This window comes from Typopeltis vanoorti, chromosome 15 (genome assembly GCF_054136105.1).
Source record: "Typopeltis vanoorti isolate ZY-2024b chromosome 15, IOZ_Tvanoo_1.0, whole genome shotgun sequence".
NCBI lineage: Eukaryota > Metazoa > Arthropoda > Arachnida > Uropygi > Thelyphonidae > Typopeltis > Typopeltis vanoorti.
In genome coordinates, this window is record NC_143563.1 from 105,332,504 (window position 1) to 105,350,434 (window position 17,931).

General features: G+C 34.3%; 1 protein-coding gene across 1 annotated transcript in view; it reads right to left on the reverse strand.

Moving 5' to 3' along the window:
• Window positions 1-14,644: 14,644 nt before the first annotated feature.
• The window catches only part of GABA-B-R2 (gamma-aminobutyric acid type B receptor subunit 2), a 355,669-nt gene continuing 352,382 nt past the window's right edge, over window positions 14,645-17,931 (reverse strand). The window contains exon 18 of the mRNA XM_090405802.1: window positions 14,645-14,745. Within this exon, the coding sequence (XP_090261928.1) occupies window positions 14,645-14,745 (101 nt within the window). The remainder of the gene's footprint in view (window positions 14,746-17,931) is intronic.

Sequence of the window (17,931 nt, forward strand, 5' to 3'; positions counted from 1 at the left end):
ACTTGGGAAAAAGGATTAAAAAACCTAGCTTATAAAATTGCTTGGTATCTTTAACATAATATATATATATATACCCAAGGTAAAAAACGTTCTACATACCACACACACACACACACATATATATATAAACAACTTCCAGTGGAGTTCTCCTATGCCATAATTGAATTTTTTTAAAAATATATTTTCTGAGGACAGATAATTTTTGTTATTATTTTATTCATTTTTATTTATTTTATTTTATTTTTTCCCAAAAAGACGGGAACGAAGCTACGAATCAAATGCTGGTCTTCACGAAGATTCGATTATTGCAAATATTAACTGTCGTCTAAGTAAGGAAATGTAAGTTTTTTTTTTTTTTTTCCATTTTATACTTTTATGGTGCCCAGGTTTTATTTGATCTGAACTACTAATTAAATTTAAAATGTTCTTTGCTACTTCTATGGCTTAAAACTTGACACTGCCCCAGTGTAAAATAACCGTTGTTTTATCACAGTATCAAATAAAATAAAAACAATGAATAATAAAATTAAAATAACAAAAAAACTACTAAAATACAATCAAATAAATAATAAAGTAACAATCTCTGTTTTGTAAGAATATTAAAAGTAACAAAAGATGATATTTTGATATATTGTGTGAGTTTTTAAAATCTTGGTCGTATTTAGATTTAGCAAAATTGTCATTTATTAAATTTAGATAAATAAAATATTCATTAAAGTAGAAACTTGGAAATACGTAACGAGGAAACAAAGGAAGCCTCAGTAGAAACAGAATTAAAATATTTCTAATCTATAGGAACACTGTAACAAAAAGTTTAGAGATTACGACATGAAGTGTTTTCTTAGTGCTTTGTGATTAAAAATGTTTAAAGGATTAAAAAACATTCATCCAATTACTTTAATAACCAAAGCATGATACCTGATTAGTGCGTCTTAAACTTTCTCCTGTCACAATGAATTTTAGCAAGTATTGTACATATCAAACGCCATACATGCATTTTGACATACCAAACGATAAACATGATGCAGCTAAACTTTATGTTTCCTGATGAATTTTAGTCACGCACTGGAACGCCAAGAACCAAACCGAGTCATGTGACATATTTTCTACCTCTCATTTCTATACTTATAAAAATTAAACATACTAGAGGAAGTGTGTCCCTGGACAAGGTTTAAAATTTAAAAAAAAAAAAAAAAAAAAAAATCAGCTAACACCTTTTATTCCCTTATAGGGAGTAGGCAAGGTGGCTTGAAAAAGTATAATATTTGGAAATTGGGAAAATAATTTGTATACAAATATATATCCATCCATAGTCAATCAACTGCTGGTTGAAGATTAATCCAAGATTGCCAATGGCTTTCCTTCCCCATGCCACTTCTAATCTGACGATATCAATCCACCGTGATTTGGATCGTCGTCATGGTCAATTTTCCTCTCGTGGAATCCAATCCAGTCTTTGAGCAATTGATCTTGTCTTCGAGAAATATGCCCAGCCCATTCCCACTTCAAATGTTTCACTCTTCCTATGATGTCAGACACTTTGGTTTGATTTCGTATCCACGTGTTCCTTTTATGATCCAGTTATGTGATACCAAGCATACCTCTTTCCATGCTAATTGTGTTCTCTTTAATTGTTGAATTTCCTTTGCATTTAGTGTCCATGTTTCACAGTCATATGTCAACACAGGAAGAATACTTTGATTAAAACTTTTCTGTTCGGGCATAAAGATAACTGGATTTTGAATATTGACTGTAATTTTCCAAATGCATTCCACCAAAGTATATTTCGCCCCTGAAGTTTATTATTTCTGGTTGGACGAAACTACTGAACATAACTTGGGTTTTCTTTAGGTTTATTTTAAGCCAGCTCTTTTACTAGCAATTTGGAGTTCATGGATGCGAGTCCATGAACTCATACAATTCAGGGCAGTTGAAGTAAAGATAACTGTCATCTGCAAGCGTAAATGACTTAAATATCTTCCATTTATCTTCAGACTTTGTTCTTCACCAATCAAGGAGTTTGAATATTTCTTCTAGGCAGGCTGTGAATAATTTTGGAGAGATTGCGTCACCCTGTCTTAAAACTCTCTGCATTTCCACATTAGAGATGAATTCATTGAAATGAATTGCTGCTGTTGAATTAGTGTATGTTGATTCGATGGTCCTGACGTATGGCTCCTCCACTTGCTGGTTTCGTAATGCTTTAAGTATTGCACACGTTTTTATTGAACCCAAGGCTTTCTCATAATCAATAAAACCAAGAAATAATGGTAGTTGATATTCATTACACAGTTCGACGATAGATGTACATTTAAAATGTATGTATGTGTGTGTGTGTGTGTGTGTGTGTGTGTGTGTGTGTGTGTGTGTGTGTGTGTGTGTGTGTGTGTGTGTGTGTGTCGTGTTGGGTAACAAATATATAATAACTCAATGCAACCATTTTAGAAGTGTTTTATTTACAAATCATCGTCGTGGTAACGAAGTGCAAGCAACAGTTAATCTCTCGCAGTTTTGTTGCTTGGAACAGTGAGCTATCGAAAATACAAAACTGTGGTGGTCTACACACCAATATTCCTCCCGATGGAGAAATAATTTCACGCTAGATGATTGTTTTTTTTCTTTTTTTCCCCCCCTACCTTCTTTAGACAATGAGGATTAAAGAGCTGCCATCGGAAATAAAACACTAACATTTGTGAAAAGTGAACTCACGCAAAAGAATCGTGAGCTAATATAATTTTATACATATCGTTAGTGTCAGTTATAAAAATACATCTTTAAAACTACATCTATATCAACAGAAATTAGGTATTGCCAATACACGAGAGATGTTCTGAAAGTAAAAGAATACTCAACTCTAAATTGGGATATCTACTCATTTTCATCTACTGAGTGATTGAAAAGAGGTATATTGAATCGTTAATGGAAAGACAGTTGGGTTATTTCGTTTAATGCGACACCGGATTCTAATTAGGCTTACTTTCATACTTTCGCGTAATCTGATTTAATTACACAATCTATCCCCCACACTTTCACACCTCGGTGATAATAGGTGTTTCCTTTGTATTTTTTCAGCATCTAACATAAACATCGTAAGATTTTATTATCGCATCTGAATTTACTATAGTACCATTGGCTTACGAAGCTGTCGTGAGTGGAGTTCACATAAAACCAGTGGATAATTTTCAATGCTTGCTGCGCAAGCTCATTACTTGAGAAAGAAGTAATATTTTTTTGTTAATAAATGCATGCATTTATAAGCATTCCATTTAGGCTTTTATTTTTGTAGACAGAAGACGTCTTAAGCTTGCGCGGCAATAATTGAGCTTTGCGTTGTGTATCGAAGGTCGATGCTTGCTTGTCTAGTCAAAGCTACCTTGGCTTGCTCGGTTGTCGGAGCTTCTAGGTCCTCGCTGCAGCACTGTGATTTCATGCGCGTGCATAGCCATTTCCGCTCCCTTCATGTCGTCTAAAACAGCGCTTCCCAAACTGTGGGCCGTGGCCGTCCCATCGGGGCCGTAGGTTTTGTTGAGGGGGGGGGGCGTGAAATAATGAAAACAAATTTAAAATGTTTTAAGACTAAGTAGATTTTTTTATTTTAAAAGAAACGTATTTAACTTTTATTATTTATTGTTTCTTTTTTGTTATTTTTTATATTTTAATGGAAAAATTCACGCATTGGTGTTGGTTTACAAACTTTGCTCCCTGCGTATTTCGGCGCTTAATGAATATTAGTAAATATTGCTTATTCATATGTTTCATTTCAAAGCAGTGGTTAATTGTATTTACTTCGAATGCTCTCCATGGAAGCTCCAAATCTTCCCGTCCCTTTCATCACGCGTTCGTAATCAGAGACTGTTGATATTGACTTTATATACATATCAAAACTCGTTTTATATTATCACTGTCATCTGAGCTAGTTTTCTGTTACCAATAAAAGTTTCGCATATACTTCACACATGAAAAAAGGCTTAAACAAGTTCATGTGGGGAGATAGTAACTCACTTGCAGTGGTAAACAACACGCCCTCCCTAAGAGCCACTATACTGCAGAGGCAATAAAAACAAGTACTTTTATTATGCCAGTGAATAAGGTATGAGGAGTCTGTGTAATATATTTCTCAACAAATAGTGCAATTAGAGACAACTGGGATAAAAACACACTAACTAATGAATCACATGTCCCCTCATACAGAAACTATGCTGTATAGATTGAAACAAAACCATATGTTGCAAGGGTAAACACAGTATCTAACTAAAAACTATTGTTATTACTTAGATGTGTGTGAGTTCAATTTCCCAAGGCAGCAATAAAATTCAACCGAATGTGTTAAAATTCGTAAAAGTGTTAAAACTAAGTAATATATTTATATAATGAATGTTATGGCAGTTTCACATATGGAATTCGGTTGAAGAGAGTTAGCATTTCGAGTCAATTGTCAGCTATGCTTTTATCTTTCGGTTGCGCGATCTTTTGTTAATACCGCACCTATCATATGCACATTTTAATAACCTGCCTTTGCTGTCTGTTTCGCGTTAGGCTTAATTACCTTAAAGGGAGAAAAGTCACAAAAGAGAAAAGTTCCTGGTCCAGGGATTCCCTTATTCAGGTAATATTCACTAATGTCATGTTATTAATCTGTGGTGTGCCAGTATCGGTAAGTGGTGATATTATTTGATCTATTCTACGTTAAAAAATTTAACCCTGAGATGGATAAGTGGCTGATAAAAAATAAAAAAATAAAAATTCCCGCGAAGAATCAGAAGAAGCAGAAACAGACTCAAAAAAAGTACAGTATTTCATATTTACCAGAACAGCCCGCATCGTCTTCAGAACCAAACGGTAAGAGGCAAAAAATGTAATATATGCATTTGATTTTTGCAATATTCGCTGTGTATGTTTCGTATTGAATGTAAATACAATAAATATTATAATAATATATATCTCTATTACGATTTTTTTTCGAGGGGCCGTGAAATATTTTAATTTTTGCAAAGGGGGCCCTGACATCCAGAAGTTTGGAAAGCACTGGTCTAAAACACAGGTCATGCGCAGTCAAAGTAGCCCTAGCCAGTGAGCTTCAGCCAGCCTTTACAAGTGTGCGTGTTGCTTGGGTAAATTAAGTTACAACCAACTTTTTATGACGATGTTATTGACCAGTTCATAAAGAAGAACCGTAGGGTAGAACTTGTATTCAAGTAGCTAAATTGAAAAAGATAGAATATCATTTGTAAAAGAAATGTTGTATCTGTAATTAAATGTACATAAATTTCTAAATATATATTTTTAAATGGTCAGTAATTCATTATTCCGTTAATCAGGCTTGAATCACACCTCTCACATCACACCTCTCACTCCCTGAATGATAACAAGAGCAAGCGTGAATTTCAAGACCAGCATTCCCCCGGCATAAAACTTATTTTGTTTATTTAGGATTTCTTGAATTCCATACGCTTCATGTTGGAACGTCTCAGTGGGGGTTGTACCAAATGTTTTTGTAGTCGTGTTTAAAGATAAAGCAATTTTGATGAGCATAATTCAATATCTCAGTGAAAAAAAAAAAAATTTTTAAAGTTCTTTAAAATATTTAAAAAGAAAAATAATAAAACCAAGTGGCAGATTCTTTGGCACATTTAATCAAAAGCCCTCAAACATAGCATTTTTTTAAATGGACGCAAGAGATGGATGCGTCATCTAACAAACAGTAGCTAAGGCAAAATTCGGGAGCTGGTTAGGTCCATTTTCGTGGGATTCCTAATTTCAGATAATTAGGTACCAGAAATATATTAACAGTATTAAAATTATATAATATGTGTATTGGTTATGTATTTATAAAAATAAACTAACTATAAAGAAATTTTTCTTGTTCTAAACATTTGTGGAAATGCCATGTTTTGAGGCACTCTGTTATATTCCTAAGTACTGTTACCTTTTTTTTTTTCTTCAAAAATATGATTTTAAAACAAAACTGAAAATTGCATCAGCTGCAATTTTTCTCACCATATCCGAAAAATGCCAACACTGTCTTAAGGAATGAAATGGCTGAAACACATAGGAAACACCTGTAATTTTATGAAAATAGTATTGAAAGTTGTTATTGATATAAACAAACTCCTGCTGCATACATCGAAAACTTTTTTGAATAAATTGTTCTCTCAATTGTAAAATATGTTTAAAATTAGCGTGATTAACAGCCTTAGAAACTAATGAAATATATGCCAAAGAAAATTACACATTTTCAAATTATTTGTTTAATTCATTTTTATAAAATATATGACGATATTTTATAAAAATGATTATTTTTATAAAATGGTTAACTATTATCGATAAAACGGTTAACTACCTTAGCATTAAATTTCAAATCTAAAATGCTAGACATTTTTACTTATTAGTGGTGCAATGCTCTTTTTGTCACGCTTTCAATAGTTAGCTTAGTAAGGATTTTATTTACTAACAGGACCTTAAATATAACTTAAAAAAAAAAGAAGAAGAAGAAAATCACTTTTTATTGCATGCGAAGTTAAATTTGTTGATCTAAAGTTTAGATTTTTTTTTTTTTTTACTAATGATAACTATTATTGAATAATAGTAATTTGATTTTGATTATTGGTAAGAAAATAAGATTTTATTTTATCTTTTCAGTTAAAAGTAGCACGTCCCCCCCCCCCCACCGTAACCCGCATATTTCTTTTGTTGTAATTCTCGTTTTACAACAGATCGACCTTCACACATACACAATTGACAAAAATGGGAAACAAATACAATTTCCACATTATTCGGAAGCCAATGCCGCGTGGAGAGTGCAGCACCACCATAATACGCAGAAATAAATTGTTGTTTGCTATATTGTTTACCGGTTTTTTTTTTTTTTTTCCCTTCAGAACAGCAATGGTTAGATTACTTTGAATACATTTTTTTAAAACTTTTTATCATGAAAATCTGTGATAAAAAGATGTCTCTCAATTCGTAAATAACCGCAAGAAGAAAGTAAAATTTATGGACTAGATTTCTAAGGGATTATTAAAATAATTACTTTCAGAACAGTCGCGTAGCAACTTGAGGTTAACAAGTTTGTGAGATTTATTCATCTATACACTTATTCTTTGAGAGCACGTGCACAGAGTCGTTTCATTGTTTCAATACGATACTCGTGCAGTGTGTGTGTGTGTGTGTGTATGTGCGTGTGTGTGTGTTGAGTTTCATGTATACAGTGTAGCAGATATTACGTTATGAATTCTAGACTGGAGTGGATGGCAATTTTCAAAACGTAGATTAACCAGCGCTACTCAATGTTTGTTTGTTAAAACCATTTTGTAAAGTACAAAGTACATATGTTCATCGTAAATTTTCAGTGTTTAGAATTTCATTCTTTGACGAGATAATTATATTCACACGTAGCATAATATATAAAGGTATTAAGTTGGCATAACTCGAATAAAATTTCCTTTCTTGACAGTAATGTTTTCTAAATCAGATTTTTTGACGTACCCTAAAAGGCACTACTACATTCTATAACTAATGTTTTTTTTTGTTTTTTTTCTTTTCCCCGCAAAAAGTTCACTTGTGCAGTTGACAGAAGTATCCGTATGATGTATCTTTACCACTAGGTCATACGTTTTTTCTTTCTGTCTTTTTCTTTTCCCCCTTAATGATATAAGTTCCAGTATTGTCGTGTGGTCCTGCAGAAAGTCGAATTTCTCATCACGTGACATCTGATTAGTACCTTGCATTCTTGACGCCCTCGGTCGGCTGCTCTGTACTGGTCCCTGCAGGGGCTCACTCACTCACTCACCAAGAGCATAGTCCAACTGGGTAATTGAGCATCAGTATATACAACACAGTAGATTTAGATGAATGTTCTGTACAAACTTAGTTTCTAACTCCCAGGAGTAAGCCATTCTCATAAATATTCTACAATATCACACTTGACAGAAGGAAAGGATGAGTAGAGAGGAATACCTTCCTCGTCAGTCCTCTGAGATGGCTTTCTGTCGTTCATAATATGGCTGATATAAGGAAATAAAGGCAGTATGCCAGGGTCTGTCCTTCTGTTATGGATCACAGACACACCTGGCTGCTGCAGATGATGCATACCACTTCTGCCCTGTGATGGCGCAGAATTGTCTTTCAATGTCCCAAGACTCTTTGCTCTTCTTCTCATATCTATCCTCAGTTGTGCTGAATCACTTTCTAAAAAATAAATAAATAAACAGGTAAAAGATAATAATCAGTAGACAAATAATATTTGAAGAATTTTAATTAAGTATTACCAAATTACTAGAAAAATGTAAGCGTACAAACGCTTAGATGGAAAAATTACAAGTTAAAAAAACAAACAAAAATATTGTTTTCAAGTAGGATTTATTTATTTTCTTCAGGAAGAGGAGGCGCGATTAACACCAGATTTTATGTTTTTAGAATCCTTGATTTTAGATATTATATTTTAGTATTATCAATTCTCGAAACTTTAAAAGTTATATTAATTAGGCTATGAAATAAGGATGAATCTTTAATACCACCATTTTTTATTTACTTTTCCTTACCAAAGGAAGCAATTTAGCTCTTCTTTTGATAGTTATAATCAGTGCAGTGACGAGGGCGTGGCTAAAGAGGCGCCTGCCACGGGCGCAAACTAGATTTGGGGCGCAAAACGTAAAATATAAAAATAAATAAACAGATATAAAAGTCCGCTATTTTATATTGTATTTTTAAATTTCGGCAATACGCCGCTTTAGACATACAAATTTTGCAACTCATTTTGATGGGGTTAATAGTAACTATTTAACATATTGTATTTAATAAAATTTAACTTGTTACGTTTAAATTTTTCAAAATGCTTGTCATTTTTGGGTTGGGAGGCGCAAGTTAGACACTTGCCACAGGCGCTTCATACTCTCGTTACTGTACTGGTTATAATTACGCACCAACAGGCAATTCATTTATGAAAAATACAACTATCCAACCTATGATTGTTTCATTGTTATCCCGTGTGGTGGCGGGGATAAGAATAGCCTCACCGTAGCCCATGCATGTCGTAAGAGGCGACTAAAATAGGAAGCAGAGTTTTGCTCTCTCAGGTTTCTTCCGGAATTTTGCTCCCAGTGAGGGGGCTTAGATTTCGGGGGACTTGTCCTGAGAGAGCCTTTTGAGTCTCTGGGGAGGGTGTTCTCCGGCGTGGCCCGTGAGGGGCCTTGTAGGCGGATGCTTTTCCCTGGAATATAAGCGGTTCTGCTCAGTGGTGGGGGCCCGTCACTGAGAGTGGATACCAACGCTGAGTTGGACGATCTTTGGGCCACTTATGGAGTGGTCCGGGGGATCGTCTTAATTTTTAGAGATGAATTTACTTACATATCAGCCCATGCATGTGGTACGAGGCGACTAAAATGGGTATCCAGGGAGGGTAATGGATGGCAGTGCTGTAGCCAATGAAGTTTTAACTGAGGCTCGGCTGTTGCTGTTACCCTCCTGCCATGATCAGAGCTTATATGGCACTATATTACCCTATCCATACATTTTCTTTACAGATAACGGGGAATATAAAAGGCATTTTTGCTTTACCCATCTAGCCAAAAAAAAAAAAAAAAAAAAAAAAAAGTTTCATTGTTGATGCGGGTTTAAGGTTTCTTCCTTGACAGGCAATAAATAAAAATGTTCGCAATAAGATTTTAAAGATATCTGTGAAGGGTTTTGTTAAAAAGTTTAACTTCCAAATAGCATTCTATTAGCAAATTCTATACACGTATACCTTATAATAACTGAAAAAGTTATTACTATTAGTTTTTTAATTAGTAGTGCTGTTGCTCCTGTTACGGTATTGATCGAATTTTAGAGGCGAACGGACATTCTTTATAATTAAGACAATACATATACGTTTGTATACATCGAAATACAAGATAATATACGTCTGTATAAATACACAAAGCATAATAAATAAATTAAAGAATAAATAAACATATACACTTTTACGTTTTGTAGAAGTCTAGAAGTTAGTAGTTTATGTATTTCGCACAGAGCAGCTAATATGGGAAGGGTAGGAAAGGAAAAACAGTTGTGGCACTTGCGAATTCTGAAATAAAGGTGGAATGTTCTTTAGCGAATGATGGAAAATATTGGGACTCACTTCATATGAGAATTCGTGACATATGCGTTTATGTCATAACTATAGAAACCAGAACTCGAATATTTCAGATAAATAATCACTCTGTGTGTACGGATTTACCTAAGTCACGTGACAGAATCGGTCGCATTATTATACACACTCAGCGGAGTTAGTTAAGGTAAGTTGAACGTTGTAGTTTTTTTAGTAATTCATTTGTATTAACAATTATCGAAGTAGTGGGGATGCTTATCTAAACGCTTTTAGCATCGTCTGTTTATGACTCAAGTAATCGATGGCTTGAGTCATAAAATATGACACAATGCATCGAATAAAATGAGATCTATACGTTGTAGGACAATTAAGTTCACGAGCGGTTAATATATCATTCACCCCCCCCCCCCGATTCGCTATAAGTGGATCCCAAAATCAAACATTTGTTTTAAACACTACGAGCTCTGTTCGTCTTTTTATTGGTTCCAAGTTAGTTTTCCATCATCGTTTATTGATAACATTTTAAAATTTTACATGTATTAATTGTATATTTTTTATATAAGTATGCCATAAATCGAAGCTTAAATGAACCCAAAAAGACAAATAAAAAAACAGTCGAAGAAAAATAAACTATTGTAAAGCAGTTTGAGTTTTTGAGTGCATTCTGCCGAAAAAACTTATACACTAGAACTTTTAAAGTATTTGGACATAAAATCCTGAAGGTGATACAGGATTTCCCAGTTGTAGCTGAAATATTTTCGGCTCCATGCAAACGTATACTATTTTATAAACCAACGAAGTGATTATGTCGTTTTGAAATCCAGATCAGTTCTCCAAATAGGCATTCTCTTAATGATATCTAAGAAATTTGCGTTGCTTGAAAAAAATCGAAAGTCTACAGAAAATATGATCACTTAATACATTTTTATTTGTTCTTGCATGCATTTTAGGACAGCACATAATATTAAATCGCAAAGTTAAATCAGTAAACTTACCACATTCCATTTTGTCATTGGTATTTTCCATTTATGCAGAGGTATTTGTGTTCGTATTATATGAACACAAACGCCTATGCAAAAAATAAATAAATAAATAAACAAATAAATAAAATAAATAAATAAATAAGTCAGACTAAAATAATGAAGCTTCTTTTATTTAAAAAAATCTATAAGCTATTTGGATTAGCTTAGAAAGGAATCCTTTAGATGTTTTATACTCTACAAACTTAATTTGGCAATCTTTTGTATTTGTTTGAATAATTTTATTTATTTTTATTTTTTTCATTGTTTCTTTTTCGTAAGAGAACCAATGGAAAATTTACGTGCGGGCAGATATTCTTTCTGTTCATACTAAAACAATCCAACTTACCTTCGGAGTACGTACCCATTTCGAATCTATCGGTGTCATCTTCACACGAGGATGAAAGTCCATTTACTAATGTCCTACGATGAGAATTTTTGATAGCACGAGCATACGATGTGTCATCTGACTCCCCTGGATAACCACGCTCCTTCGGGGTAGGTGATTTTTGCGATTCTTCACTACTTTCTGAGTCTACATACTTCACTACTTGACTGGCAGCATCTAAAAGCGACAGAGGGCGGAGCTGTTTAAAGGAAGATACGCTGTCTTCCCTTATTGATTTGTCTTCTGTAGCTAGCGGTGGACTGAGCTGGACAGATGATTCTTCCGTTTTAACAACGCTGCTCTCTCTCTCGGATACAGTGGAAATCCTCACAGATATCTCTGATGGCCTGAAAAATAAAATGAAGCATAAACTGAGCAAGCAACTAGATCGCCTTTCTACAAATAGCAATTATTTATAGGTTGCAAGGGCTTCTTGCAGATGAATTAACAAACGAATGCAATGCAAAGCTTTGTTATATACGCACGCTACTCGCACTGATAAGTTTTGTCACAAAATAAATATTTGACACTAACAAGCGTACAGTTTGTTGCTTTAGTGTGAGATAATTTATGGATATTATCACTGAAATACATGAGTCAAAAATCGCACTGAATGACTGCTTTTATGCCAAATATCACTGTCCAAACAGACTTTTTAAAGAAAGAAACTCGGGTTTTAACCCTCTGAAATCAACAGAATCTAAAGAACAACACGCACGTGTACATAATTGAAATACTCGTTGGGATTAGGAACATCGTTTATGTGTCTAGCACGCTTGCAGAAGTACACTAAACTGGAGAAATACCTTTCTAGTGATATTATGTTGCCAAGTGTTCAAAAATGCCGAAGGTAAATTTCTACAATATTAAATATGCCATCTACTTGTATTGCAGAAAATATTTTGTGACTTTAATGCCGATTTTCGAGAATAGCAAATGTGATATATTTCTCAAAATTTATACGTTCGCTGTAGAATAATACATATGAGTAGAATTATTCGCTTTTATTGATTAATTTAAGCTTTGATGTTCTTATATAACTATGAAATGTTTCTGGAATAAATTATGATTTAACTCATGAAGAAATAACACCTTCACAAACTTCAAAAAGTTAGCTTGCCGAAGTGCGTAATCACTTCATCCTCTGGTAATTAAACTGGGATGATCTGGTTCTGTTTCTTGTCGACAGAACAGTATGCTTGGGAAGTTACACTGAAGAATGTGCTTGCGGTTGAAGAAACTCCATGAATTAGCACGAATTAACGGGGGGGGGGGGAACTGTACCGGACAACTGCAATGCCTTAGTCGCAAGTACATCGCTAAAAATAAAGTAGAATTTTTTCTTCTTTCTTTCACAGGTTATATATGCGAAGTCTGTTACATCGTCGCTCATGAGTCAAAATTCGCGCTGAATGACTGCTTTTATGCCAAATACGATTATGAAGGTGGTGTATTGTATCTATATTTAACTGCGCGAGTTCTCTGACTGATTGGCATTTTAAGCGAATGGAAAATTCTTCCCTCTTCTTCATATGAGACTGGCTACTAACTCACCTTCAGTTGAAAAGACCTTATCGAATGTTCCACTTGTACGACAATGGAAATAGAAGTAAGGTCTTGCTAACCAACGTTGTCTAATAATAATAATAATAATAATATTAATAATAATAATAATAATAATAATAATCTAACCCAGGCGCTGCCTAAAGTTGTCAAACAGTTTCTGTTAAAAGGAGATTATATATATATATATATATGCACATTTCGTTATATAAAAAAATATATATTATCATTTTAATTTCTTAATATATAAAGCAGATATTTATTCAGTGTACGAGGTTGTATGAAATATTCTCGGCCTCAACCATAGATGGCAATGCAATCGGTAAGATTTTTTTTTTCTACGTTGGTACATCTGTCATACGCATCCATGTGAAATTGCAAGTCATTCTATCAAGTAGTTTGTTTCATACAGCTGTCTGAAGCAAAAGTGTTGTCTGTATTCCTTGAAATGGATGAAATTGAGTATAGTGCGGTTATAAATTTTTTTGTAAAAGAAGGTTTAACGCCAAAACTTTTACGAACTTCATTTGAAGTTCGTAAAAGTTTATGGGCACTCTTCTCCTTCGTTTTCGACAATTAAGAAGTGGCTGCGGAGTTTACACGTGGCCGTACCAGCCTTGAAGATGATCCACGTGAAGGACGTCCAAAAAGTATACACCAGAAATGATTGATCAAGTGCACGATATGGTATTGGATGACCGGCGAGTCAAAGTGCGTGAAATTGCTGAGACTGTAGGCATTTCAAAAGAGCGTGTAGGATATATTTTGCATATGAAAGAGCTTTGCGCAAGATGGGTACCACGCTTGCTCACAGCAGATCAAAAATGCACTCGCATGAAAATCTCTGAACAGTGCTTGGAGCGTTTAACAAGAATAAAACTGATTTTGTGCGTCGATTTATTACTATGGATGAGACTTGGATTCACCATTACACACCAGAATCCAGAATCCATTACACACCGATGCCATGACCTTGGTCTTCCAAAGAAGTAAAGGTCATGCATCGGTGTTTTGGGATGATAAAGGCATTTTGTTTATTAATTATATTGAAAACGGTAAAACAATAACCGGGGAATATTATTCCGATCTTTTAACCAGAGTAGATGAAAAAATGAGAAAAAAGTCATCTTTCATCAGTACAATGCACCTGCCCACAAAGGTGTTTTGGCAATGGGAAAATTAAGGAATGTGCACTATAAATTGTTGGAACATCCACCCTATTCCCCAGATTTGGCTCCCTTTGACTTCTATCTCTTCCCAAAGCTAAAACTCTTCCCCTCTGGTCAGCGTTTATCTTCGAATCAAGAGGTGATTGCAGCTGTAGAGGGGTATTTTGCAGATCTTACTGAGAACCACTACAGGGATGGGATAATGACACTGGAGCATCGCTGGAATAAATGTGCACTATAAACTTTATAGTGCACATTCATTCCAGTTAGTCTTAAGAAAGACTATATTGAAAAATAATTTCGTTTTTTCATTGTTAGGCCGAGAATGTTTCAGACTACCCTCGTATATATATACTTTTTTCTTTTCTTTTTCTATTTTGAAAAAGTTTATAACCGAAAAGAAATTTAATGGTGTTGGTCATTCATACCTTCTTTGAAAATTAAGGTAACTTTTCATGTTTTGCTGTGGACTTTGTTTAGCAATCAAACTGGACTCCTCTTCTTCTTCGCTTCCGCTACCTAAAAATGGACAAGAAATTTATTTGCGTGAATAATATACACCTGAAAAAAAAATTAATGGCATGCTTTTTTAATACTGCATGATCATGATTTTGTGATGAACATGCATTCAAAGGTGAAGTATATCAGCACGCGGGTGGGGGGGAATATCGTTGAAGGGAAATATTTACTTAATCGAGAAAAAGGTGAAACGATTTGAACTTACTAACATGCTATTAGAAATATTTATTTGAAATATTAAAAAAAACTACTAGAAATATTAATTTATTTTAAACACTGATAAAAGAGCATAAAGGCAGTGTTTTCTTTTCGATATTTTGATCATGCACCGACCGACAGTTCACTTAAACAACTATTACATGAGCTCGCGGAAAGGACTGGAGGTGAGGAGAACCCAAATAGTTTGAAGCAATTTTCAGGTCATGAAACCTTGATTAGATGTACTAACAGAAGACGAACATACGGGCTTCTGGAAAAATCCGTTGTCTTTTAAGTAGCGCATTACCAAGGCAACTCCGATGTCTAGAGTTCTACTGTAATAACCTGTCTGTTATTTTCAAAATGTTGTGATTTCAGTTTATTTAACTGAAATAAAGAAGAGATATTTAATATAGTTTCTTTTTGTATCAAGCAAGCAAAAGTGTTTTTACTTTGACGCTTTAAAAGCATCAAATGTCATTTTCTTCGAAGTAAGCCAGATGAGTGAAATCTTTATAACCCTTAGAAATAATCAAACAGCAAATATATACCTACTATTCAGAGTTCGTGTCTTATAAGTGCTAATAACAAGTATAACTCATGCACGAATTTGTAACTTCAAAAGTATATTTGTGGGCAATGATGGTTATTTTCTTCCTTTCAGAGGGGGGGGGAGAAGAAGAAGAAAAATAACAACATAATTCGGAAGTTAATAATAGTATGCATTAGCATTACAAGATGGAGCCTGTTTATTGCGCAGAAGGTGCTTATTTATTTATTAAGTGTTGAATTAAGAATCGCTAAAGTGACTTCATCTTATTATGCTAAATTCAAACTATCCTGTATATGCCATGTGACAAATTATGGCTTACAATTATTTGTTAGTTTTTATCGCATGGTTGTCATATATTTGCAAGCAAATATTTTCCAGTGAAACATCTAAGAAATGGGATATGAATTCTTCACTATTTACCGAGAATTGGTATATCATCTTTTGGAATCAAAGTTTACAATAAATTTTAGAATTATACAAAAAATTATACAAAACCACGTATAATATTTGATACATATTTTTAGTTACACTTTGACATGTAATAAAATTTTTAATAACTCCAAGATATTTCTTCGTTTACGATGTCCTATTGCAATTTTAATATGAATATCCCCGATCACCCCCCCCCCCCCACGGTCCACTGCACTCCTAAAGGTGCATTTTGTAGAATAAAATGTCGTAGAGGCAACTACTACCACAGTGGTTTCTTACTTCCATAAATTCAGCAAAATTTAGTGAGTTTTTATAGAAGGAACACATGAAATGCACGTCATAATTATGCAATATTTAAATAAATACAAAATCTGTATTTACAGTGTTATATAATTTTATGAATATTTTTATTATATATTATTTTTAAAACTGTATTTAATTCATATTTAAAATACGTCATTAAGAACTTAAACAATGTTCTTTAGCATTGTAAAAAATAATTTCATAATTTTCGCCATGCCATGCTGCCGATATCATGGTTCAAATATTATGATGATTAAACTACATTTGTGGTCCTATTGTGACGATGTGTTTTTTTTCTTTTTTCACATTTGACGTCCGTAGACGCCGTATGGTCACTTTCGTACCTCACCGGGTTTTGGAAGTGAACTCTTTTGCTAGAATAAGTGGTAGAGTCGCAGATTCCCTTTCCACACAGAGTTAGTAGGACAATCACAGACATCCATGCCCACGGCCTCTCAGCTTCTTGGCTGGACAGCGGACACGCCAACCAGGCCGGCATGTGCTTCTAAGCCTTCTCTAAATACCGTACACGAAGTTGAGTGTGAGTAGGGTTTCGTACGAGATTTGCAGAAATGTAAATTGTTTTTACGGATCGTGCTTGGTCATTTGAGTACTGTTAACGCTTCAAGGTTCACACACACACACACACACACACACACACACACACACACACACACACACACACACACACACACACACACACACACACACACACACACACACACACACACACACACACACACACACACACATTGTGAAGCATTACACTAATTATGACAGATACCATGCGACATCTACCTTTGAACCAACTCTTTTTGGAGAAAAAGAGGGGGATGCATTAAACCCACAGTATGTATTTGGGTGTACTGTGTGTTGTTAAGATGATACAGGTGGCGATGCAAAAAAAAAAAGAACTGTGATCCTAACGTGGCAAGAATCGATTACTTTCTGAAGGAATATCATTTTACAGAATGTACATTTAGGGATACCTCCAGAAGACGTCTTTCAGATTTTTCTAGCATTGCAGGAAGAATGATAAGAAAAGTCAATGACATAACTCCAAGAAGAGCCTTTGTTCGAGAATCCTTTGTCTCCAGATTAACTAACAATATCATCTGCGACTAGTCAGGAAATCACACATATTCAAGTATGTACTTTCTATGAACTATTATACTTCTTGTAATTGTTAGCATTTGTTTGCCACATGATAGTGTTTAGAGCGAACCTTGTGTTATGCTGGTCTGTGATCATCTGTGGCACGTTTTGTCGGAGGACAATACATCACAGTCTCTCGAATAAAGTAAAATAGCATCTAAGACGTCAATGCCTAATGTTTATAATGTATTTCTTGTAATTGTTAACATGTGTCTGCCATATAATAGTCTGTAATCTAAATTTAGATCTTAGACAGTCCAAGACTCAAGATACCATTTTCGTCCACTTTGTATCGTTTGATTTATTATTTTAAAAAGATTGGAGTTTGTCAAGACTTTCTATATTAATTCTAATAGTTTATAATTTACTGTAATTTCTTACGTGTTTATTTTATTTTATTTCAATATAAGTTTTAATATAAACGCAGTTCCTCTCTCACAGACCCCCTCCAATCACTACCTCATCGATGTTTTGTGTCTGCGTTATGTCTTTTCTCTGTTTATTTTGATGGGCGCTATTCTACCGAATTAGCCACCGCATCCACA